Raw genomic sequence first — 27,045 nt, forward strand, 5'->3', positions numbered from 1 at the left:
TCCTACTGCTGTGTGTGGATCAGCAATACTAACAGCTACTGTCTTGTGTATTCAGGGTCATGAGTGTATCCGTTAGTGTTTGGATAGGTCTTGCGTTTTACAGTTTGGATGGTTTCTTTGAAGTAGGCTTTCTGAAATAGTCCCTTATAGATACTTAAGTGCTTAGTGTTGGGAATTTTATAGACATTGATAAAGAGCACTTTTACTACCACTATAAACTATTATTTCATCAAGTGTTAAAAATTGAAGTCTCCAGATACAACCATTTTTATAGTCATTAAGAACAGTTAGATAAAAACTGTCTAAACATATTACAGTTGTAACTTACTGAGTTGGAAAGAGCCAAATAGATTTAAACAAATAAGATCTCTACATTAATGGCATTCTGCACCTAGTATTTTTGCATTGCCAGGACATATAAAAGTTTTCCATTTATGTTTCTTTGCAGAATGTTGTTCTGACTATAAGTTAATGGTTTTTACAATTTATTGCTGTCTAAAAATTTCCCTTGACTTCACATTTTGTTCTAGATGTCTTGATTTCTTTCCTCCACCCACATAAAATAAAGCAAGAGTTGCGAAGTAACACTGAATTTAAGAACCCTGGCTTTTTTTCAAAATATACTAACTTTAAAAAAAAAAAAAAAAAAAAAGACTGCTTTTTATTGATACCAAAAAAGGGAAGGCTTTGGCAAGTATTCACTAAATGTGTGAATAACCTAATTGATTTCACTGGAATAAATAGGAAGCTGTGCTCTTTGTCCTTGTAGATTCTTGGCACAGTAAGCATACAACTAACCTGTGATGAAAAGTTTAAAAACATCAAAACTTACAGATTTTATTTCCTTGTTTCTTTCCTTCAGAGAGGGGGTCAGTGTGGTAATTAAGATCTTGTATTCTATTAGGAAAATAATCAGATAAACTTATTTAAACTCGGTGTTTAGATGAGTTTTGAAAATATTAAGAGATTGCTGCTAAAGATGACAAGATATAAATTTTAAATATACTTTAAAATTAAAGTTTAAACATACTATTATATATTCTGTAGTAAAATTCTAGTAAAAAGGCCAAGAATGCATAATTAATGCAAAAAGTAGGTAAGCACGGATCAAAGTATGCATTTATAAACTTAATACAGATGTCACAGTAACTCAATTAAATTTTTAACTCAGGTTAAAATATAAAATTTTAGGAAAGAATTTGAGAGCCATTAAGAAAAAAGAATTGACTTTGGTGCTGGCATGAAAGGAGAAATATTGATGGGCAAGTAAAACCATCACGCTTTTAAGAACATGTTTTCAAATCTGTTTGCTTAAAGACTGCTCACTTTGAAGGCCATTATTATATAGCTAAAAACAGGAAATCACAGAAAAATTCTATGATAAAAACTGTTTTACCTAATTTTGGTAGCTCATAGATGGTAAGAGCATTTCACATTAATCGGTTAAAAGTACTGACCATAGTAGGCACTCTGGGAATATTTACTGAGCTCACCTGAATCTTAGAATAAGTAGCATGGTTTATCTGGGCTTTAAATATCACTCCACCCACCTCCTTGTATCTAAGTTTTGATATAAATATATTATTTGATTTGGGAGTGAAGAAAGCTGATTGGTATTTATCAAATCTTGGTTTGAGCAAAAACTACTAAGAGGGAACTTAGAGTTTACTCTTTTCAGATATCTAGACTATAAATGGTGACTAAATTGTATGAATGAAATTCATGTAATTCATGCCCAAATTATAAGCTAAGGTGGAGAACTTGTTTGTAAACAAGAAATTGATATTGCTGTTTAGTGCTCATTCCTAGCTGTACAGTTAAAGCTTAATTTCACCTTTCAGATATTACCTGAAGCAAGTCTAGGCCTCCCAGGCTAATGATATCTTCAAGTACAATAACCCCTTTACAAGAAAAAATGAGCAGAATTACAGTGACAGGGTCAGGGCTCTAGGAAGTGTTGGGAGGATCAGACAGCTATATATATAATGTTTGTTTTTTTTTTTTTTTTTTTTTTGTTTTTTGTTCTTTTTTTAATTTCTTGTGGGGGTGGGGGCTGGAGAGGCAGGATTTCTCTTTGTAGAGAAACTCACTTTGTAGACCAGGTTGGCCTCAAAACTCAGGGATTCACTTACCTCCGAGCCTTACAAGTGCTGAAATTAAACACATGTACCATCACACCTAACTTAAGGAATATAATTTGTAATGCAACAATATTTCCCAGAAGACATTCTGATTTAAGTCACATTCATTGGTATTAAAAACCTGGGTCATGATCTTCTCTGCAGTACAGTGGTCCAAGTTTTGTGTAGAACCATGCCTCTGAGAAGTTTTCACATAAGGTCTCAATGGCTTAGAATTTGATGGATTTGGTGCCTTCTTCCCATTCTCTGTTTGTTATTTAATAAGTAGCAGCAAAAATATTAAGCAGGCTTTCAGGAATTAACATACTTATAAGGATATATTTTTAAGGTCTTGGTTGTCAGGGTATAAAGGAGAATCGTAATTGTTACACATGTTGCTTGTGCTTGAATTTTTTCACATAGGGTTTTATATTTTGTCTTGAAGATTTTAAAATTGATTAATTGTTGATATTAATTTAGTTTTGTCCCAAACTACTTCCTCTTTCCCATCTCTGTAAGCACATGCTTGATCAATTTCTCATGGTTCCTAGGACCTAGATATGAACTGCCTTTTGTGATTTAGCTCACAGCTTCTGTCATCCATTCTGTCTGACTGTACATGTAGCGTGTTTTTCCCTCCATCAGATAGCTGCTCTCAAAACTGGCAAGAACCAAAAACCAGTTTGGCACAATCAATATTGAACAGACTTAAAGTTTCAATTTATGGGTTCTTTGTTTTGTTTCTTAGGTATTGTTACTTTACATCTTTTTTTTTTTTTTTTTTTTTTTGGTTTTAGTAGCTTGCTAGGTTTGTTAATTCATGCAGTGTAGAATGGTACAGAATATACTTGAATCTAGTCTTCAACTTTTGCCACCTACTTTATAAGTTAACTTGAGTAAATTATTAGCCTAATTTCCTTATCTGTCATGATAGCTGTAAAGATTAATTTTAACATACAGAGTTTTTAATACCTGCTATGTAAGTTTGCTCTGTCTGAAACCTTAGTCAAAAGCTTTTGATTGGGTGACATTCTGTCTTTGTTCTGATTCCTAGAGCTCACAATAGTAGCCGCTTTTCCCTTCAAGAATAAACTCACTTATTACACTTGTGTGTGTGTTACTGATGTCTCCAATCATGCAAAGACATGGCCTGTGATTTCTACTTGGTTTTTGTTGGTCTAACCAAGTCTTCACTCCAAGGAACCTAATGATTTACCTTGCCGGAACACACACAAATGTTTTTTCTTTCCCTGTATCTTTTTTGTCTTGATGCAGTTGTTTCTTCCACTTAAAAGTGCTTTACTCCACTTACAAGAATCCAGTCTGTCTCCTAAGGTTCCACTCAAATACCCCTCTTAAAAATGAAGCTTTCTCTGGAACCTCTTGCAGCTAAATTGTAACACTTTTGTTTGATATCATATAGTATTTAATATTAAGGAATATTGATCTGGGGCTGGGCAAGATGGCTTAGTGGATAAAGGTGCTTCTACTAAGCCTCAAGACTTGAGTTCTGTCCCCAGAACCTACATGTTGGAAGGAAAGAATTGACTCTTCAAGTTGTCCTCTGTCCTCCACGCATGCTCTATTACACAGGTGCCCCTCTGTACAATAAATAAATTACATAATAAATTGTTTAAATACTATCTTTTACTGATTTGGCTTTGGCTGATTGATATATGCTCTTTTTCATAACCATGCCAACTTTCTTTTTTGCTTTAGTTTGAATATTCTTGCAGCTTCTAGTTTTACAGTAAATAGAATTTTGGGGTTAATAAATGCATTAATGGACACTGTAGGTGCTACATTTTGTAATTTCGACATTGCTCTAACACCCAGGCTAATTAAAGTGGACAGAGAAGCCAGAATTGTTAATAGAAATCATAATAAGAGTTTATTGGAAAGTGCTAACCTGGAATATTAGAAAAAAAAGTTGATTTCTTTTCTTCCAGTGGTAAAGAATGGTTGTCTAGTGACCTAAAAATACTAATTATCAGAGGACTTTGACTTTTAGTGATTTAGCCAAATTAGACTATTAGTAAGGTAGATAGGTGGCTAAGTAGTTTACAGATCTGTTGTTTGTGCTTTGGATTTAATATGAGATCTGTGGTTTGATATAATCTTTTAAAAGTAAGATTGATTCTACCCCTTCCTTGGCAACTCTACCAAACCCAGGAGTTTGCTTCACTTTTTCTTAATAAACCTACTTTAAAAGAGGGGTGGGAATTAGGTCAAATAATAATATTGACCATGGTTTTATATTGAGCTATTTATTTGAATATTAAACCTAATTTGATACTATTACTATAGATGGCTTCAGAATTATGTTTAATGTTTATGCCACACAGGAATAAGCTAAAAACCCCTGGAATTCCTGGTAGTAGCTTTTGTTATTCATAATATGAGTCCCTTTTAAATCATTCTTGAATATATGCACTTGAATATCTCAGAATAGCCTCAGGATAGGACTGGTCACCCAGTGACTACAAAGTAGAACATTGTCTCACTACTGACCCAAATGAGAAGCCAGGGTAAAGTCGGGTAAGGTTGAGTGTTTTGATTAGTGAATACATCTGGGCACTGGGAGTGCTGTTTTAGTTAGGGTTTCTATTGCTGTGAAGAGACACCATGACCACAGCAATACTTATAAAGGAAAACATTTAATTGAGGACAGCTTACAGTTTCAGAAATTTAGTCCATTATCATCATGGCAGGAAGCAAGATAGCATTCAGGCAGACATGGTTCTAGAGAGGTAGCTGAGAGTTCTACATCTTGATCCACAGGCAACAGGAAGTGAACTGAGTCCCAAGTAGGGCATGGCATATAAGGCCTCAAAGCCTGCTCCCACAGTAATCTACTTCCCCCAACAAGGCCACACCCAATAGTGCCCCTTCCTATATATAGGCCAAGCATCAAGCACATGAGTCTATAGGTGCCATTCCTATTCAAAACACAAGTGGCATGCCTGGAGAGGGCATGAAAGCTCTCTTGTATACTATTACTTTAAATGCCTTGCCCTTCCATTTGACTGCATGAAGTGATACTATTTTATTTCATTCCCCCCCCCCCAAGTGGCTGTCCCTAACTTATATCCTTTATAGTAGACTAGAAAACATACATGAAGTATTTTTCTTTTGTTTTGTTTTGTGAGTTCCTCTGTAAACTGTACTAATAAATTATGGGACCCAAGAAAGGGGAAAAAGCCCCTCTCTTTATATCCATAGGTCAGAACTACAGCTTTCCCATCTGTGACAGTCTCACTGTATACCAAAGACGGACCTAGAGCTTGTAATCCTGTTGCCCAAGCTTCTTTCCATGCTGAGGTTACAGTTTGTATCTTAATGTCTAGGTGACAGAATTGGGAATAGTATTCCAAGACTGAGACCTTTAACTTGTGCTTCATTGGGTACACATAGTGTTAAAATTAAATTTGTTGAATACCCAGTTATTATCAGGAATTAGTTGATGTCAAACAAAATTAAAGGTTATATATGATACCAGCAAAAGCATGTAATACAAGCTCATCTCTGCAGTGAAAGCTACATGGAGAAAAAGATGTAAGATCTAAAATTCCAAGCTGAATTTCATGATTTTTGATATAAAAACTAGAATTGAAACCAGGCTGTGGTGGTGCACACCTTTAATCCCAGCACTTAGGGAGGCAGAGGCAGATGGATCTCTCAATTTGTTAGCCAGGGCTATACAGGGAAACCCTGTCTCAGAAAAGGGAAGGAAAAAAAAAAAAAAAGTAAAATTGGGAAATTCAGCTTCATCTGTGAAAATGTAAACCTATGTTGGTGTTCATATGATTAGTTTCCCTCCATTCTACTGACTCAAGTAGGTGTACAGTGTCTAGAATTTAAGTTTATGTAAGATCTAAAGTTGTGTAAGATCAAGTTTTAAATTCCAAGTGAGTGCTGACAGCATCTTTTATTCTAGTGCTTTATGTGTTAACCTGTTCCTCTCACAGCATTATTGAGGTATAATTTACATACTTTTCAATTTACCTACTTAGAGTGTTCATTTAGATTTGTGTGAACTATCGTTGAAATTTTAAAACATTTGCATCATGTGAAACAAATAACCCTTTAACCATCATTCCCATCTCCTATTTGTATCACATATGGAGAGAGAGAGGCACACACACATTCGGACAATCCACTTACCAACCAACCAACATGGACATTATCTTAATTATAAAACTGTTGGCCAATGCTTGGGCTTCTTATTGGCTAGCTCTGTCGTAATTATTAACCCATTTCTATTAATCTAAGTATTTCCATGTGGTCTTATCTTACCTGAGAAGGGTCCAGACCTCTAACTTCTTTGGTGCCTCACATGACTCTGCCTACTCTTGCCAGAATTCTCCTCATGTCCTAGTCCCACCTATCTCCCTGCCTCTGTTGGCCACATTGTTTTATTCATCAACCAATAAGAGAAACATATACATAGAAGAACATCCCCCCAATCATTGACCTTTGCAAGCACACGCCCACTCCTAACCCCTACATGTCCATATAAAGAAAAAAAAAAAAAAACAAACAAGTCTCCATGGTGCCTGTCATCAAGGTTTTGTCTTAATTTCCTATTTTCCCTTTATGATATAAAAATTAAAACAAATTAGACTGAGAAGGTAGCTTGTCAGCTAAGAGTCCCTACTGCTCTTACAGAGGACCTGTGTTTGTTTCCCAGTAGTCATATGGTGGTTCACAACAGTCTGTCACTCCACTTCCTGGGGCTCTGACACCCTCTTCTGGCCTCTTTGGGCACCAGGCATGCAGACAGTGTACATACATGCATAAATGCAGGCAAACACATAAAATAAAAACTAAACCTTTAAAAAATGTAACAAATATAGTAAAGATCAGTACTGAAGATTTCACTGTCCAGTGCAAATAGTACATTATAGCTGCTTGTTGGCTGATGGCTTCGTTCTTTAGTGTTTGGGATATTGCCTCCAAATGAGTTCTGACATGAGAATCAGAGTTCTGTTGGTTAGTTTCAGTTCTTAGCTTTCAAACCTTCACCAAATTAACTTAAGCTTGTGCATATGCACCTGTACTTGTCTCATCCATAAAAGAGCAGATTTGAAAGAAACAAATGGAATGGTAGATTCATTAAAATTCTTTTCAGCTTCAAAATACAATTTCACATGTGATTTTTTTTTTCTTTTTATTGTTCTTAATCTGGAAGATTATGCTTCGTTAGCAAATGGAACCTATTTTTTCAGATTGGAGTTACATTGATTTGGCAAGTAAACTGGGCATATCCGTGTTTTCTAAAAACAAACAAACAAAAAAACCTTACTATAGAATGGCAGATGCCATCTAAATGAATTGTATTATGACTGGTGAGGAACATGACCAAAGCATCACCAGGAAGGTGAGACTAAAGGAAGAAATAATTTACACACCTGCTTAGGGTGTGGTTAGAGGTACGGGTACTATAAGGAATGAGCCCTTGACTATAACCTTGCAAGAATGCATAGATCATTAGAGAAGCAAGTTCTCAAAGGACAGCTGTGTCCAAAGGTGAAGCCAAAGCCTAAGTTACAGCACATAAGAAAAAGAACAGTTAAAGAAAGAAACACCTGAAACTGACATAGAAATTGTGAGGTAAGTGTACCTTGATTTGGTTAACTTGTGAAGGATCATGGTTTTAAAGGCTTATCGTTGGTCCTTGAGCTTGTAGTCATAGTAAGGAGTAAGGCAAGGAAATGGAAGTTCCCATAATCCAAGCCAGATGTTTAAATACTAAAGAAAGGTTGTTGGGATTTAGGTCCATTTGCCAATGCTTAGTAACCAATTCTCAGCAGCCAAGAAAGCTACTTAAAGGTTTGGTTATGGTTTTGTTTTTATGTTTGGCTGGCTTTCATGACATTAATCAAACATCGTTATAAATAAAAGCACATGTCAAAATCAAAAATGTTTTGTTTAAGCAGTCAGAACTTAAACTGGGGAAGAAAAGTCTAGAAATTTAATTGTAACCATTTTCTCTTATGGATATGTGTCTTTGATCTACTCTAAAAACAGTTTGTTGTAAATTTGTCTTTAGTATCTTCTCATAGCTCTTTAAGAAAAATGAATTTCCTGAGATCACTTGATATAAATGTAGCCTGAAATATGTAAGAAATTTTTATACTTTTGTTTCTTTTCATTGAAGTAGAAATGATAACATAATATATAGGCTGTTTGATAAGTTGGTTGCCTTAGGAATAAGCAAGAAATATACTTCCAAACATTAAGAAAGTTGATATGTTGATTTAAAGAGTGACAGCCAGGTCCTTAGGTTTTGTTATGGCATTAGATACAGACAGCTACAACTACATTCTGTTTGGTATGAGTGTTAAACCTGTCATGTCCGGTTTCATGAGCAATCCTCAGCCTAGAATAACATGACAAAATAGGGCCCTTGGATAGCAAGATCCTAGCATATATTGAGATTGTCTTAAGTGAGTTTTAGGGCCAGGGTATATTTATACTAGACATAAGCAAGATCCCTGAGTAGATTTATGTCACTGTGTCCTAAGTGGTCCTACTGCCATCAGGAGCATAAGAAATGTTAAGAAGATTTACTGAAGGGCAGTTTGGGGACATATTGACGCAGTTAGGGAATGCTGGAAAGAATAGATAGAAACTTGTTAGCTCTGAGAGAAGGGTAGCTCCCTGTGTGCCAGGGCGCTAGTGGCTGTAACAACAGTACAGTCTGAAATACGATAGGCATCAGCTGTGTTTTGTGGGCACACGGTGAGGGAAGACTTCTCAGATAAACATAGAGCCATCAAAATTATTTATGAGTTTTTAAGAAAGATAAACTATTCCAGGCAGGACTTTGATCCTAATTAATACCAATAAGAGCACTTACTGACTTTGGAACCAAGCATCATTAGTTAATGGCACTGCTATTCAATATAGCATAATTTACATTTTAAGATGTTAAACTAGTGAGCCTTTTCCATACTGGCTGTTAACCTTGAGTACCAGCATTACTTTGGGGGCATTGGTAGAATTAGTAGGGCTGGATACTTGGTGCCACTAAAACAACTTCCTTATTTTTCTTTTATGTGCGAGGGTGTTTTGTCTCCATGTATGTCAACACCACATTGCATGCCTTGTGTCCTCAGAAGCCAGAGCAAGGTTAGATACCCTGGAACTGCAGTTATTATCAGTTGCAAATATGATTAAATGTTCACCTGATTTTATGTGTGACCAGATTTTGGGGAGTGGGGATCAAATTCAGTTCATAGTACTTAATGGATACTTTGTACATACGAATTTTATCGATTTTGTTTTATTTAAATGGAGTCTTTGATTATATATTAAATCTATTAAAATAATCTATTTTACTATCATGAACTAACAATTCCATATCTTAGTTATATTTTAGCATTTCCGGAGCTTGTACATAGTTAATTTGAGTGGCTTTTTAAGACGTAGGATACTTTTCTTTTGAAGTGCTTTATTCTATAATTTGCTGTTAAGCCTGTGTTAAAAATTCTTCCCTACTTCCTCTTCCGATTCTTCCCTTTTGGGCCACATACTGTCTTAGGGAGGAGGTAGAGAAGAGAGTTCTCAGTTTAGCCAATAGAAGCTCGACTTGTGTAGAATGTTTACCTACTTTGTGTAACGCAGGCCCACCCACACATTCTGAGGCACTTCAGTGAAAGAACACTGAGCAGACGGCACAGCACTGCACGGCAGTGTGTGGCTCCCAGTGCCATGGCAGACGCTTTCATACTATCTCGAATTGACCCTCTGGTGAGAAAGAAGGTGGGCTAGTGTGTGGTGATAGTGACAGAATAAAAAGGTGGGAGCTCTGTGGCTTTGGGTAAAGGTAAGACTGCAAAAGTTAGTAATCTGCAGTATAATCAGACTGCTTTTACTTTGCATTTTTCCATATTTAGCTTTAGAATTGTGTTGTATATGATTAGATTTCCTTCTGTCTTAGGACAAAGATTGGATAAATCTCAAATCCAACGTTTCTGTGTTCTTAGGATTTAGCTGTTAAACTCCTAACTACAGGTGTTTATGCCCTGTTGATTATACACCAACAGAAAATGCAAAGCTGTTCTTATTTTAACCTACGGTCTTAGTTTTCCACAGGTTGTAAAACCTAATGTTATTAATCTTTTTTCCTTTTGAGTTTGAGAATTACGTTGTTCTCTGAAGAAAATGACTTAGTAGCTAGAATAGTGCGGCTGTCATTGTACATTGGTTAGCTGTGCTTTCCAGGGATTAAGTGGTGCTTCTATCAGACTATTCCAATTATTCTTATGATTAGGGTAAGAAGAGATTGAATAATGTTTGAGCTGATTATTAATTATAGGGAATCTTTCCACTAAAAAGTAGCATTCCTCATTTCCCAGCAGTGCTCTGTTTTTACCCAAAGAGAAAAGAATTGAAGAAGTATAATCAAAAGGAACTAGGTCTGATCTGGACATTGGCATGTATGGTCATAGATTTTTCCATAAGCAATCTCTTGTATTAAAAAATGGCTATGACAGAAATTGGAAAGTTGAACATAATTTAGTTATTTGGGATATTTGTAATGCGATAATGTAACAATAGCCAGGTGAAAGAAAAAAGAAAATCACCTAAGTAACTTAGATATATGTATTTATTTACCTAATAAAAAGGGTTAAATAGGAATATTTGTTATACTAAGTAATTTTAAATGTTCACTTTTTTTTTTTTTTTTTTTAAATAGATGTTCTTAACATCCCACACAGTGTCTCTAAATTACTGTTAAAAGTTTCTGGAGAACACAGTATGATTTTTCCAGAGAGAGATCACCTGCTACTCCTGAGCACTTTGCAAGAACCAAAAAGGAAATGAAGCTGTAGGATTAAACTGTCATTGTTGAGAGTAGCAATAATTGTATTAGTAATGGCTTCTCTTTATTAAGCACTACCTTCTATGAAAAAAAAAGTTATTTCATTTGTAATTAGAAATTCAACTAAAATTTTCTTCTCATTCTTTTTGAATGAAGCATACTAAGACATTTTGAAAAAGCAAATACCTAAAAAGTTAACTTCTCTAAAAATAGTAAAAACATGTGCAAACTTATCTGATAGTCCTCTATTGAAAAAACATCAAACACACACACATATATTATTCATCTTAAAACTAAATGTAGAAAATTTTTTTAGTCTTAGAAAGTATATATTATGGTTTTAATCAGTATTAAATATTGAGTATTAGAAAACTAGAACTTTTATATGATATCAAAGTTATCTACAAAGAGTTAATTATAAACATTAGCTTAGGTACTAAGAAACACAGTTAAAGCTCAGAAAATGGTTAGATCTTAAGTGATGAGACAGTGCCACCATAAGTCAACTAAGTATTTATAGTTGAAAAATTGCTGTATTTTTCATTCAAAAACATTTTATGTTTTTTCCTTCCCCTGACTCCTCCCATATCCTTCCCACCTCCTTACCCATCCAACTTTATGTGTGTGCACTCTCTTTAAATAAATACCACGAAATGAAATTCAAAACAACCCAAAAACCAGTAAGACCAAAAAAAAAAGTCACAAACAAAAACCACAGTTTATTGGCCAGCTACTCCTGGCCATGGGGCTGCACTGGAGTGTGATTGATATACCCAGTGACATTCCATTGGAGAAAACTGATTTTCCCTTTGCCAGCAGGTAACAGTTGCAAATGGCTTCTTGGTTAGGGTTGGGACCCCATGTCTACTTTCCCCTCTCACGGCTATACAGATCTTGTGTATGCTGCCACAGTCCCTGTGAATTTGTTTGTTCCTCAGTACTATTGTGTCTTGAAGACAATTTTCTTGGACTTATCTCTTGGCTCTGGTTCTTATGGTCTTTCTGCCTCCTTCACACAGGTACCTGAGCCTTTAGTGGAGGGTTTAATGATGACATCCCATTTAGGTCTAAGAGCTCCAGAGTCTCCCACTCCCTGCACATTGCCGAATTATGGGTGTCTGTGTGTCTGTGTTATTTCCCATTTACTGCAAGAGGAAGCTCTTCTGGTGAGGGTTGAGCAAGGCACTGATCTATGGGTATAGCAGTGTGTCATTAGGAGTAGTTTATTGCTGTCTTCCTTTAACAAAATAATAGTAGTAGGTCTCCCCTTGGCTTATGACCTGTGAAGTCTCAGGTATTTGGGTACTTCAGCAGTGTCAGGCATGGGTTCCATCTCAGCATTGGGCCTTAAATCCAATCAAAAGTGATTGGTTACTCCCATAACACCACAGTGCCAGTTTATCTTGTTGTAGGTCACGGGGTTTGTAGCTGGGTAATGGATAGAGTACCTTTCTCATCTGGTAGCTTTCAGAGTAACTTCTAGCACCAAATGCTAGTTATCAGTAGGAGTGAAGCTTCGAATTGGGCACCAACCCAACCTCTGTGTTCAGTGACATAAGTTAGTATTGTCATTAGCAACAGGGCCTCACCTCAGGTTGTAGGGAGCAACCAATAGCCTTGGCGATAGCCTGTGATGTTTGACAGAGTCCTTTTGCCTAATGACTCAAGATATAAACCATTCTTGGTGCTGGTGGTTTTACCTGGTGACATAAGATGTCTAGTTGGGGCATTGTCTCCCTTGTTATGGTGACTCCATTTAGATTCTTTTCATATATTTTTTTTTCATTGTTTTTTCTTTTCTTTTCTTTTTTTTTTTTTTTTAAGGAAGCTTCTACTGTGTGGTCTTCCCAAAGGCTTTTAGTGTTAGTTGTCTCTCCCCATATACTCTTTTTCCCTGCTCTCCCATCCCCAACCCTATTTAATGCTCCTGTTCTGTTTCCCCTTATCTCTCCATAATACTATATTCAATTTCCCCTTCCTTGGAATGTCCTCTCTCTCCTCCTGTCTTATGCTGGGTACCTTAATCTCTGTGGGTTTTTGTTTTCTTTTTCTTTCTTTTCTTTTTAATTTTTTTCAAGACAGAGTTTCTCTGTGTTGCTTTTTGACCAGGCTGGCCTGGAACTCAAAGAGATCCGCCTGCCTCTGCCTCTGCCTCCCAAGTGCTGGGATTGAAGGTGAGAACCTTGGCTCCTCTGTGGTTTTTCTAATTACAGCCACACATCTAAAACTTAAAAAGCTAACATCTGCACATAAGAGAAAACATGCAACATTTGTCTTTTGGTATCAGGGTGATTTTTTTTCTCTAGCTCCACCCATTTATCTGTGGATTTCGTTTTCCTTAACAGCTAAATAATATTCTAGTTGGAATAATTTTATGATACCCCAGATTCTATCACTTTTAGTTATTGGTAATTTTACTGAGGCCCAAATTTGAATCAGGTCCTGTATAAAGTTGCTTTGTGAGAGGAGGCAAGTACATTTGATAAGTGAATCCAGCACATGGCCAAGCATTGAAATCTTACTGCAAAGTTTCACTAGCCCTTGAATTCCTTTTTAAATGCCTTGTATTTAAGGAACTTACTTTGTTTCTTTTCTTTTTTATTTATTTTTTCCTATCTTGAAATAGTTTAGAAAACTAATATAGGCTCATTCATATACCATTCATGCAACCCTCTAATGTTAGCAACTCCTACAACCAGATGTATTTGTCAAAACCAAGAACTTGACATTGATGCAGTACTATTTGTGTAGCTAAACCATACTGTTTCACCAGTCTTTCCAACAATATGTCTCTTGTGGCACGGATCCAGCTTATGATCCCATGTTGCAAATACTTTGGCATCTTAATAATCTCCAATCCATGACAGTTCTTGTGACTGGGAGACTTGTAACAAACTTTCACAGTTATTGTGTAGATCTGTCAGTTCGGGTTTCCTTGGTGGTTTCTTGATTGATTGAGGTTCTTCACAACATACCTCATTGCATCATCATGATGAGTGATAACACAATGTCTTTTTATGGACGGTGTTAAACTTAGTCATTTGGTTCATGGAGTAACTATTGGTTTCTCACTCTTTGTACTTAGTATTTCCCCTGCATAATTAGTAAAGGTCCTTGAGGAAATATTTTGACACTGCTGTTGCCTTTTCCTTTTTTTTTTTTTTTTATTACGTGGCATGCTTGATTTGTTGAGCAGCTTACATACATGCATTGAATGTGTTTGATGAGGATTTTATGTAGTTTATAGGCAAATAGGAGCTCTTTTTTTTTTTTAAGGTTTTCTAGTCTAGATGAGAAGATCATCAGCACTGTTGCTGATGATGGAGAGCAATTAAGCATATCTTAGGGAATTTTTATTAAGGAATTAGAACAAAAGCATGTATTTTACATAGTTGTACTCTTTGTGTGTGTGTGTGTGATAGGGGGACATGTTTGTAAAGAACAATTTGTAAGTCAGTTCTCTCCTTATACACTTAAGTAGGTAACTCAGGTTACCAGGCTTGTGCCACAAGCACCTTTATCTGCTAAGCCATCTCACCAACCATTTTTATTTTATTGTTAGCCTATCTTCTTTGTGAAAAATAATGGGTTTTGTTATGGCATTTCATGCATGTATAATCATGTACTTTGCTCATATCTACACCCTCCCATATCCCTCTTCTCCGTCTTTCTCCTTCTACTTTTTTTTTTTTTTTTAAGATTTATTTACTTATTATGCATACAGTGTTCTGCCTGCATGTATGCCTGCAGGCTAGAAGAGGGCAGCAGATCTCATTATAGATGTTTTGAGCCACCATGTGGGTGCTGAGAATTGAACTCAGGACCTCTGGAAGAGCCAGTGCTCTTAACCTCTGAGCTGTCTCTCCAGTCCTCCCTTCCACTTTCATAATTGTATCTTCTTAATCTAGGTTCCATATATGAGAGAAAGGGTGGGTGGCTTATTTCATGTAGCATGAGCTCCAGAGCCATGCATTATCCTGTAGAGGATGTCACTTCATTCTTTATAGCTGAGAGAAACTGCATTGTGCCTATTTCTCAACTCACTTACATAATTTGCTTTTCTAAGCAAATGTATGTGATTTTGTTCAATGTTTTATTAATAAGACTAGAGAATATTCTATTTCTAGGAGTAATTAACTACTCAGCATTGTCATTTAGTAGTACTTTTTATCATGGCCCATTTAAAATTAATATTCCTTACTCCTTGAAGTGTAGTCTGCTTTTTTTTTAGTTTCTTCAGTTGATAATGTTTTGAAGTTGTTGGGAAGAAATCCATTTTATTCATTTTCCCCAAGTTTGAATTTTATTACCGGTTCAATAAAAATCTACTTTAACAGTTCATCAGTTTACTGAGAAAATTCAAATGATGATTTCTTGTTATAGAAGTTCATTTTTTAGACTGTGCCTGGTAGGACAATGGAACCAGTTACACAGACTCTAGTTGTATGTGCTCCGTAATGCGGAGTTGGGATGTTTCTGACTTAGTGCTCAAATTACTTTCCAAGTGCAACCCCCACATGTCCTTCAGTACATCATATTTCAGCAGTTAACAGTGGTGGAGTGTGAGCTGTCACTTAGTGTTTGTTCTTACCTGTTAATTGAGCTACTGTGAAGTGTAACTCTCATACATGTAAACCACTTAGAACAGTAGTTGGCACAGAATCAGAACCCACCATCAGCCATTATGAAGGGTGGCAGTGGAGGGCTAATAGTGTTGTATGTTGACTTAGGAGCTAGAATTCCCTGCACTTTTCCTGTGCTTGTGTTCTGAATAGCTGCTTAGTCCCACTGAACTTGCTGCTTTCTATAAAATTTTGTTACTTTAATAGTTATTAGGGGAATTTCCAACTTGCTTTTTGATAAACATACACTTAAGCAATTTAGGTAATCTAAAATTGCTGAACACAGGCTAGAAATAGACAGAGGACAATAAACATATTTGAGTTCCTAGTTTTAAAAATCCTTTTTCCAGTGACACAGGAAATACAGTGATTTGGGGTCAGTATGATGAACATTTGAGCAGACCCTGCTTCCCCCACACAGGAAGACTGCCTTACAGTTTCTTCTTGACTTGAACTTTCTTCCTGCGCTGTCTGGACTCATTTTTCTAATACACATTTTTCTTTCTGATGGTACCAAACATTTTGCTTTTGTGTGATACCCTGCTTTTCTCTTGGGTCCCTTTCTTCCCTCATTGTTTAAAAAAATACAAAGTTCATTTCATTTACTGAAGTTCTTATTGGTGGTCACTACCAGGAAATAGGGTTGGCAAATGCACTGAACATTGCTTGAGGAAGTGACAAAGGTTCAGATGGTCTCAGAAAACACTAACTATAGTTATATGCCCATCACTGGTTACACTAATTGTAATTGTTTGGAGTTTGTTTTACACAGTATGCGTTCTAGTTTCCTGAGTAACACCATAATGAGGTGTCTTGGTTCTTAAGATGAGACCTAGCCCATTCAACCTTATCTCTGTGTTAGCAGTGGTATTAGAAAATGTAAGACTGCCTTCCCTCTGGGATCTTCCCTTTCTCCTTTTATAAAATGGGAATGACTGTTCTTGTATAGTTGTGGTAAAAATTAGACAAGTTGATATATCTTGAATTAATATGTAGATTTTAGTCCATGCTCTTCCAGAACTGTTTGAACGTAAATGACCCATCACCTTTGCTGACCTGCTCAGTTCCTTTATCTAGAAAATGGAAATTAGTAGATTTTCATATTCTTTCAGATAGCTGTTTTAAGGGTCAAACGAAATGTTATGTGAAAGGATTTTGTTAATTAGTACTCTGTGCAAGTGCAAGATAGACCTTAACCCATAGATGATTCAAATTGATAATTAGTTTTGAACAAAGTTTGCTTCTGATTTTTACAAACATGAGTCTAGGTCCAGAAGCTCCCTCCTTATCTGCCTGAAGCAATTCCTTGAACTCATTTTGTGGTCCCTCAACTCCACTTCCTTTGCTTCAGACATTTGAAGAGACACTGTCAAAATATTTTAAATGCTTAGAAATGATGGTTTACATCTATCAAGACAAGAGATTCTGTGATTCTCACTCAGCCATTGGTTCTCATCAAACACTGAAACACAGCTACCTTCAAAACCATTCCCTGTATTAGCACAAAGCTTCATATAAAAACTTCAGGGACAGTGGTTATCTCTGTGTTAATAAGCAAATATCTTTAATACCTTTCTAGGTTCTAAAAAATACACCAAAATAGGGAAATTTCCTTTGTTAGGATAAATTCTCTTATTCCTAGTTCAAGATTTGAGAGGTAATTCTCACGTGTATGAAGTGGGATGTTAGACGTTGGTTGGTTGCTTGGTTGGTTGCTTGGTTGGTTGGTCGGTCGGTTGTTATTTGCTTTCTGTGTTTTGGCACTCATGTAGCCCACTCTAGCTCCCAACTAGTCATCCTTCTGCCCTTCACTCTCGCACCACCATGCCCAGAACCATAGAGACTTTTTTTTTTAAGATTATCATAATTATGTGTATTACTGACCTCTAGGGATGCTCCTGAAATTCCTTAGATACAGGCCAGTATCAAAGTGTTGGTGGTATTGAAGCTGAGAAACCCAAGATGAGAGAAACAAATGACATCTTTTGGGGAAAGTGTTAATTGCTTTCCTGTCAGTATGCAGTAAGTGACCCTTGTGATAATAAGACTGTCAGCATGTTATTTGGTTAATCTAGAAGGGGGTGGAAGTGTGCACAGTGGCACCCTTTAATTTGGGAAGGGGCAGTGGACTTTCTTTTCCTCTACTGCTACAATGAGCTGAAAAAGCAGAGGTCCTAACTTGCTCTCTTTTGTTTAAAAAAGCTGCTTACTAAGTCTGATATAAGAGCAGAGGTGATTGAAAGTACCCCTTTTGGTCATCAGCTACACTGGTTTGCTACGATGGCTCCACCACATGTCTACCTATGCAGTCTTTTTGAGTCATCCTGCTGGGATCATGCACAGAGGAACACTGGTGAAGAATATATTACCCATCAGAGGCAATATATCCACCCAACATCCTTTCCTGATAAAGAATTATGATGTTTTCAAACATTCTTTGTCTCAGCACCACTTTAATACCTACCTACTTGCCTGCTAAAATAGAAGTGATCAAAAAAAAAAAAAAAAAAAAAAAAACCTGTGAAAGCCCCCACACTTGTTTTGTTCCTGACTTAGTATTTGTCCTGATTCTCAGAATAGGCATTAGTAGCTGTTTCGTAGGTGATAAGCAAAGGGTTGTACCCAATGTGAATGGAAAAAGACCTATAATATTAATGGGCAAAGACCATCTTTCCAGTTTCCCTTCTTTAGGAGATACCAACAGCTTCACATTACAAAAAGTCTGTCGTTGGGAAGGCAATATGAAAGCAAATACCCTTTACTGCATTTTATAGAACAAATGTCTACAGACTTTTAACAGTCAAACTATAAAATATTTTATGGCTTTATTTTCATTTTCTCAGGAAAGTTAGCTCCTCCCATTGAAAGTAACATGCATAATTTCCAACAGTTAAGCAGATCTTAGTACAGCAGCTGAGCCAGCAAAGAACTTTATTATCTTAGCAAGATCCTTAACATGGTTTTCTGCCTTGGAATTAATGGTACTGTTTCAAATCCTTAGTGCTAGATCACATTGGGATAGGACTGCGTTCATGGTGTCAGCCCTGCTAACATAATGGTAACAAGTAGAACTGAGGTGCTCAGACATGTTTGTATGTGTATCCATTTCAGATATTCAAATGAATAACTCAGGAATTTATTTTGAAGAATTGCATACCTTACTCAGGTTTAAGAATACATAGATAATATTTGAAGGAAGTGATACAAAGTATTGTCTAGCGACTGGGCTTGTGTTAAAAAAAAATGCTGACCCATAGACAGTGGCCTTCATGTAAAGATTCTAGCAGCTTATATTACAACCATCATTCAACGTGTGTGAGAACACAGGGAAAGAGAAATAGCTGCTGTACCACATTTTATCTGTGGCTTAATAATGCCAATGCCTGCCTGTTAGCTATATTTCAGAAAATTACACACATTTAAGTGTGTAAATGATGGTACTGAATTGCTTTGAGCTTTGGAACAGTAGAGATAGGAGTAGAAGGTGAGTTTGAGCTTGTTCATGTGACTGCAGCTTTACAGTCACTGGTAAAATTTTTTCAAAATCAGAACTTCTAAGGGGTCAAAAGCATATTAAGATTGAAAAAAAAAATACTTTTTTCCCAGGTAATTTGTCCAATGATCCTAAAAAAATATAAAGTGGGAGACATATGCTAGGCTTGCTTTTATTCCTGAATTCCTTGTCTAAGCAAAAACTTGTTGATTTGCTGTATAGTCTGTAGACCATTGCTTCTCAACCTGTGGGTCTTGACCCCTTTGAGAATTCAATAACCTTTCAAGGGGTCACATTGCATATCAGATATTTATATTACAACAGTAGCAGACTTAACAGTTATAAAGTAGAAATGAAAATAATGCCATGGTTGGGTGTCACCACAACATAAAGGAACTGTACTAAAAGGTCACAGCAGCATTAGGGAGGCAGAGAACCACCGCTGTAGAGTTTTCCTGAATGATATGGTGTGTAACATTACTTGTAAATTCTCAGACCAGATGGCTGCTTTGCTTATATTTTTTCCAGCTCCAAAATTTCTTTCATTTTACTTTAGTCTTTTCATTTTTAGAGATAGAGAAAACAGATTGCTTTGTTTAAAGAGCTGCAACTAGAACACAGGCTAACACTGTGACACACTATGTCAGTCAAATATGGGCATTCAAATAATAGTTTCAGACTTTAGGAGTAGCCATGCTTTACTAATGCTATAATTTGGAAAATATAAAAGGAGAGGTTTATTATTGTTGTTGTTGTTATTATTAACCTATATTTTTGCTACCCTGTTAGCTGTTCTTTCTGTTGAAAGAACTCCCTCTAGTCATTACTTTGTGATGGACCACCGGCAAATTCTTTTTCAGTTTTTCTCCACTGAGAATGTCTTGATTATTTCTCTCTGATTCTATTGGATACAGATTTTTCTGTTGATATTTCTTACATACAAACAGCATTGTATAGACTAAACAGGTTGCTTTTTATTATTTATATGTTTAGGATTATGTTGTTCCTTTGTTACGGTTTTAGGATAAAGGTAGAGGGGTGGGGTGTCCCATGTGGGGAACCACGTGGGAGACTATAGCAGGTTCCATAGCAGGCGAGGGTAACCGAGGGAGGGACACACTCCAGACAGACAGCTTGAGTGAGAAGTTTATTAGAAAGAGGAGTAGGGGGAAGGGAAGAAAAAAGAGGTAAAGAGGCATAGAAACACTGGGAACAGAAGAGAAGGGAGGGAAAGAGATGCTTGCTTAAAAGGTCGAGCTTACACATGTGTACTGAGTCCCTAAGAACCCCCATAACAGACATGCGTGTCCCACCCATCGTTAGGGGGCGGGGTCAGCAGAATGCCAATTTCCAACATATCTAATGTTGTGTATATGTGTGTGTGTGATGTATATATATCAAGAATTAGAGAAACAGAGCCCATGAATTTGAGAGTTGCAAGGGGACGTGTGGGAACAATTGGGGGGAGTAATTTGTTATATTTTAATTCCAATAAATAAATCATTTCTAAAAATATATTAAGCTACTTTTTATGGATCGTGTGGTTTCTGGTGACATGTACACTGTCATTCCAATAGCTTCTTTGCTATAGATAAAATAGTTTCTTTTTGTTTGTTTTAAGGATCTTTGACTTCAGACTTTAGAACTTTTATCTTGGTGTGGATATCTTGGTTATACTGAGACAGGATTGTTTAGTTTCTTGAATCTTTAGTTTTATTTCTTGCCCCAAATTTGTTGTCTTTAGACATTGCTTCTTTGAGTATTGTGTCAGGTCTGCACTTTCTCTTCTTGAGTTCCAGTGACACAAATGTCAGACCTTTTGCTGAAGTCCACAGACCCAGAAGGGACTGTCCCACTCTAGTCCAGCCTGGCTAATAAGCTTTTTATTGTGATTTAATGTGTTTCTTGGCTCAGAGCATTCCACTTTGTACCTTCTGTTTGTCCGCCCGCCGAGACTTTGTCCTTTACCCTCACTGTCCCAGATGTGCTTGTACTTGCTTACTGAGTTTTACCATGGCTGCATCCCACACTTTGTTGGGTAAGTCTTGGGTTTGTCATCGGTTGGTTACCTCTTCTATTTTTTTTTTTTTTTTTTTTAATCTTTTGGTTCTTGATATGTAGGAGTGATATGTTGAAACCTTAACATTTTCAGTGTGTTTTGAGACTGTATGTTATCTAAACTTTCTGTTTGCACTGCCATTTCCTGACACTGCTTTGTCAGGGTAGTGGGTGTCTTCCTGTTACTGACAGCAGATAAAGTCTAGGTTCCCTACTCAGCCTCTGTTGGCAGGTGGGGAGGACCCTTCTTACTGTTGAGCACCTCTGAGCTTCATCCATGCATCTCCACTGCTGGCACAGGGTTGAGTGATTGTGCTTGTCCACCATAGGAAGAGTCTTGTCTTCTTCCTAAGCCTGCACTAACACTATCCTCCTGGGACTTTCTGTCTCTCTCAAGGCTCCACACTAGTGCTGACTGGTGAGAATGGGGCTGTTTTGGTAGAATTTGGCTACAGTAGAACAGTTATGGTCAAAGCTTACCAAGCTGCCACTTTATTGTTCCTTTAAACGGATAACAAGCTTTTGTTTGTTTTGTCTATACTAGTTCATATTTCCAGGTTGCTGACTTCCTCTGTTCCACATCTGGCATATATTAGCAAAGAGAGCACAGGGAATTCACTACATGTTGTTCCTTGGATCCCGAAGCCCCTGTTGTTCTGCCTCTCTCAGTTTTTCATATCTTCATTCATAGATAGATTGATTGATGGATAGATAGATAGATAAATAGTGATAGATATTGATAGATAGATATTGATGGATGGATGGATGGATGGATGATTGATAGATGTTTTATCATGTGCATGGTGTGCATGTGGTAGTCAGAGAACAGTTTGCAGCAGTTGCTGCTTTCCCTTAATCATATGGGGTCCCAGACCAAACTCAGGTCATTCAGAATTGCTGGCAAGCACCTTTACCACCTGAGCCATCTTACGAGCCCCATCTCTTAAATATTATTATATCCAAGGTCTTTAATTATACTTTGTAGAAATAATAGGGAAATGTACAACTACTTTCTGTAAAGTGACAGGCAGCCAGATATACATTTGATCTGTTTATATCAAATATAGAACCATTATTGGGGGAAATATTACATACTGTGTCTTTTTTTACCTTTTTTTCTTTTTTATCTTTTTTTTTTTCTTATTTTACATATCGATCCCAGTTCCCTAAACCTCCCTCCCTCCCCATACTGTGTATTTCATGTGATTTGCATAATGTGCTCATAAAGACTGTTGGAAAATAGTGTCTTTATTTAAACTGGAATCATTGTTCATGTTATTAACAAAAGCTGTTTCTCTCTAGGAAATAATGCAAAAGGTGTCTCAAGGCTCCTGACCAGTGAACAAAGATTTGAGAAAGACAGCCAAGCTCATGTTTTCTCCTGATCAAGAAAACCATCCTTCCAAAGCCCCAGTGAAATATGGTGAACTCATTGTCTTAGGGTAAGATCTCTGCATGGTGAGACATAAAACAGCATGATGTGGTGATTTTGGTCTCTAGGTTAGAATTGTTGTTCATTAGTGTTTAAGAATTTGTAGCTTAACACTTGCAGAAGAATTTAAAGCTAATACTGTTTGATACCAATGTAAGAAATTCCATATATATATATATATATATATATATATATATATATATATATGACATTTTTGTAAGTGTTGAAATACTGAATAAGGAGCTAGAGAGATGGCTTAGAGGCTAACAGACACAGCTCTTGATGCTCTTAACTTCTAGTGGATCTGAGTTCAGTTTCCAGCAACCACATCAGGGAGCTCACAGTGGCCTATAACTCTAGGGCCAAAAGATCCAGCACCCTTTCTTGGCCTGAAAGCAGCCACACTATAAATAAAATCTACCGTTAAAATACCGAATAAAATTTACCTTATCCTACCATAGAAAAGGAGTTTGTATTTTCTGTCCTATCCTTTTGAAAATTTTTCTTTAGCTACTTGGTTAACTTTACCAAAGGTCTACTTTCCCTTTCCTGCTTTAGGTCATTTGTGTACCTTAGTATGCCTCTATTTTTTCTTTGGTCTTCTGGGGTAGTGTTAGTTTGTGCATAAGGACCTGGTTTACAGACCTATGGGACCAATACAATTACTCTCAAGCACAACATTTGCATCACAGTTACCTTATTCATTTAATCTCCTAGAAAAGCAATCTGAAGAGAGACTAGGTGATTTCATTATTCCAATTATTTTAATCCAAACTTGGAATGACTGTAAAATGCAAAATAGTATGTGAGCTAAGAAGCTTAGAAAGTGAAAATTATGAAATGTCCTATCCACCTGGTACTTTTTTTTTTCCCCTAAATATCTGGTGCTCTACACTTTTTATTACCTTTAAGAATCAGACTGGCATAGCTTCTTGTTTATTTATGGCTTTCTTAAGTTAGTATGTATAGGTATTTTGCCTGCATGTATGTCTGTCCCCCACATGCACAGCTGATACTCACAGACGCCAGAAGACAGCTTTGGGTTCCCTGGGACTGGAGTTACAGAAAGTTGTGAGCCGCCATGTGAGTGGGAATCGAGCCTGGGCTCTCTAGAAAAGTAACCAGTACTCTTAACTCCTCACAACTCCTATCTATGGCTTCTGACTGGAGGTCATAGGTCCCAAGTTCCATTGTTTCTCCCAGAAGTGCTGGTGGGGTTGCCAAGAACAAGTCAGCTGTAACCACAATACTACAACTTTGGCTTGATTTTTAGAAACCAGATTGCTTTGGGCCTGTTTCATCTACAAGATTATTTTGTTGTTTTTGAGTATGGGATTGAAATGAACTCATAGTGCCTGAATGTGGTACATACCCAGATATGTTTATTTTTTGTTTTTTTCCAAGTTGTCTTATTTATATTTCTTACTTGTTTGCCCTTGAGGTGTACATGTGTTGTAGAGAAATGATTGGAAGATTGAAGCAGCAGAAATAGGTTTAATCACTAACTGAGAAAACTCAGTTGGATAGGAGATAGCAACACATCACACTGTTCTGTCCGGATAGCTAGGATTTAACAGGTACAGGCAGTCCTTACTTACTGAAGAAGTTCAGCTTTTAAAGTGTTGGATTACAGTTTCTGTTTCAATTAATGCTGCAAAAATGTTACCTTAAGAAGTGTAGTCACAAGGAATCCAATACCCTGTTACTCAGTTCTTGCTTATATGGACAACTCAAAGTGGTGTGTGATACGTCTCTGTGGCTTGAAATATAGCCAGAAAGAATCTCATTTTGTTTCACACCCAAGCAGCTGGACTGAAGATCAGCAGTTGTTAGAAGGGAATTTAAGGTAGTTAATTGAGAATTAAATATACATGTGAGGCAAACTATAACCTTTGTTTTATGATTGTATAATCCTTAAAAGAGATAAACTAAACTGCTTTTCTTTCCTCTCAGGTATAATGGGTCTCTCCCAAACGGCGATAGAGGAAGGAGGAAAAGTAGGTTTGCTTTGTTTAAAAGACCTAAGGCAAATGGGGTGAAGCCCAGCACTGTGCATATTGCGTGTACTCCTCAGGCTGCCAAGGTAAAATAACGTTCTAAAGAAGTTAGTGGGAAAACTGAACTGTTCTCATGTGTCATCTAGAGTCTCTAGTGCTGCACGTTTCTGTTCGTATTTCTCCTTTTGTGTGAGCTGAGGAAGAGCCTTTGGAGCATGCTGTTTGAAAGGCTTTCAAATGGAGTCCCCTGACTGCCCTGATGACTTTTTTCTTGGCTTATGCCATTCATGGATTCTGCCCCAGTCCCTTGCTCACACTAGACCTGAGCAATCAGTGGCTGGAATGAAAACAGTAGAAACACATTCTCAGCTGGACCTGACACTTCTCACCTCCAGGCCTTGCCCACCCTCCTACCCCTTCCATTTCCTCACCTGGACCTTTAGAGACTGGGCCTTTGAGCTCTTGTGCCTTTTTAGACTGATGAAAGTGGAGGAAGTGTTGAAGCTTTTGGCCTTGGCATGTGTCATATACCTGTAATCTCAGTGTTCCAGAGGCCAAAGAAGGAGAGTTGGAGCTCAACATGAGCAACACCTTGAGGCCTTGTCCCCATCTGTTGCTCCCCTGAAAAACAAAATTCCGAAGTTAGCAATTACTGGAAAATTTATTCTCTTAATATAGAATTTCTATAAATTTTAAAACGTGAAACAATTATACTTATGACTACATAAATAAATGTGTAGTAAAACATTAGCACCTTGCTTTTAAGTTATCCATACTACATTCATGAGCATGGATATCTTGAGGGGAAGGAGCATAGAAAAGGGCATTTGGGTAGCCTCAGTTATGTCTCAGAGTTTGTTTTAAGAATGAGAGGGAGGGAGGGGAAGAAAAGAAAAAAGGAGAGCCACCAAGGTGGCTCAGTGGGTTAATGCACTTTATACTAAGCCAGACTACCTAAGTTGGATCCCTGGAACCCACATGATAAAAGGAGAGAACTGACTCCAACAAGTACTCTGGTTCTCATTTGTGTGCAGGAACACATACACAAATAAATAGATAAATAAATAAAAAGTTTGTGCACGAGACAGTCTGATTGATTGCCCACACCTGTATAATCCCAGCACATGGAAAACTAAGGAGTTTCTAGAATTCAAAGCCAGCCTGCATTGCATAGTGAGGTCTAGCTTATCCTGAGCTACATAAGACAGAAACCTAGTATGGTAGCAGCCTTTAATGCCAGCACCACCCAGGAGGCTGAGGCAGGTGGTTCTCTGTAAATTAAGAGGCCAACCTGGTCTGCACAGCAAGTTCCAGGACAACCAAGGCTGTGGAAAGAGACTGTCTCAAAATAGTCCACAAACAAGTGAGATGGTAAAATAGCATTTTTAAGCTTTGTTAAAACCTGGTCGTTGGTGCTTAGGTATTGTCTTTGGATATTTGAGAATTAATTTCTTTAATATTAAAACTTCAGGAGGCCTTACCTATTACAGATGTACCAAAAATGAAAGCAAATGTTTCCCCTCCTTTTGCTATGTTTACTCTTGTGTCTTTTTAATCTATTTTCCTTTTATACAGCTGTTTCTATGCCTTTTGTGGAGTAACTAGGTTTTCCCTTCCAGTATTATCTTCAGCTCATTGCCATAGGCAGCCTGAAAATAAAACAGAGCAGTGTACTTCCATTTAGGATAAGTAAAAATGTGGCTGTCATCATTGCCTTGTAACATTTAATCATCTGTAAATTTTTCTGTACCTGGTCCAGTATATTATAAACACTTGTCATCTGTAAGGTTATAAAATGAGCTATTAATTCTGATTTAACTATATAATTCTTTATATCACTTTAAAAATGAATTTTCTATTCCTTGCAAGTTTTTCAAAGAAATACTAGTTGTTGGTTTCAATTCCATATGGCATTTGATTTTAATTCCCTTACAATTTAAAGTAAAGTGGAACACAGATTTTTAAGAGTTTAAAATTTATGTTTTTAGTCTTATCTATTAAGAAGTATTCTATAACCATTGAACCTGAGGAAGCCACAGTCACAATTGAAGTTATATAGAGTTTTTAGTCTCTGCCCTAAATTCCAGGAGGGAAATATATGTATGTGACAAATATTTTACCTTCCTTTAGTTGAAGAGATTTTCTGATTTGATTGACTGCTAATTTTTGCTGTTAACCTTTTCATTCATAGGCTATAAGCAACAAGGACCAGCATAGCATATCATACACATTATCTCGAGCCCAGACAGTGGTGGTTGAATATACTCATGACAGCAACACTGATATGTTTCAGGTATTATAACATAATTTTTTTCTTTAAAAATGAAAAAGTTAAAAAATCTATTTTCAGTGACTTTGCTATGCTCAGATTAAATGTACTTTCATATTGTATGTATCTAAAATATTTATTGATTTTTGAAGCCTTGTATCTTGATTTTGAAGCATTGTAGTATTGTTTAAAGATGGGCTCTGAAGCTAGAGAGAGTTGGCTTA

At 36.8% G+C, this 27,045-nt stretch overlaps 1 protein-coding gene across 2 annotated transcripts in view; it reads left to right on the plus strand.

The window, feature by feature from the left end:
- Nucleotides 1-27,045, plus strand: part of Peli1 (pellino E3 ubiquitin protein ligase 1) — a 59,898-nt gene that overhangs the window by 25,928 nt on the left and 6,925 nt on the right. The window contains exons 1-4 of one of the 2 annotated variants that reach the window (XM_051200655.1): nt 7,699-7,733; nt 22,426-22,565; nt 24,509-24,638; nt 26,744-26,845. In XM_051200655.1, coding sequence (XP_051056612.1) covers nt 22,495-22,565; nt 24,509-24,638; nt 26,744-26,845 — 303 coding nt within the window. In that variant the 5' untranslated portion in view covers nt 7,699-7,733; nt 22,426-22,494. Of the gene's footprint in view, nt 1-7,698; nt 7,734-22,425; nt 22,566-24,508; nt 24,639-26,743; nt 26,846-27,045 lie in introns of those variants that run through there. The other variant, XM_051200654.1, reaches the window with a different exon arrangement.

This window comes from Phodopus roborovskii, unplaced genomic scaffold (assembly GCF_943737965.1).
Source record: "Phodopus roborovskii unplaced genomic scaffold, PHOROB, whole genome shotgun sequence".
Taxonomy (NCBI): domain Eukaryota; kingdom Metazoa; phylum Chordata; class Mammalia; order Rodentia; family Cricetidae; genus Phodopus; species Phodopus roborovskii.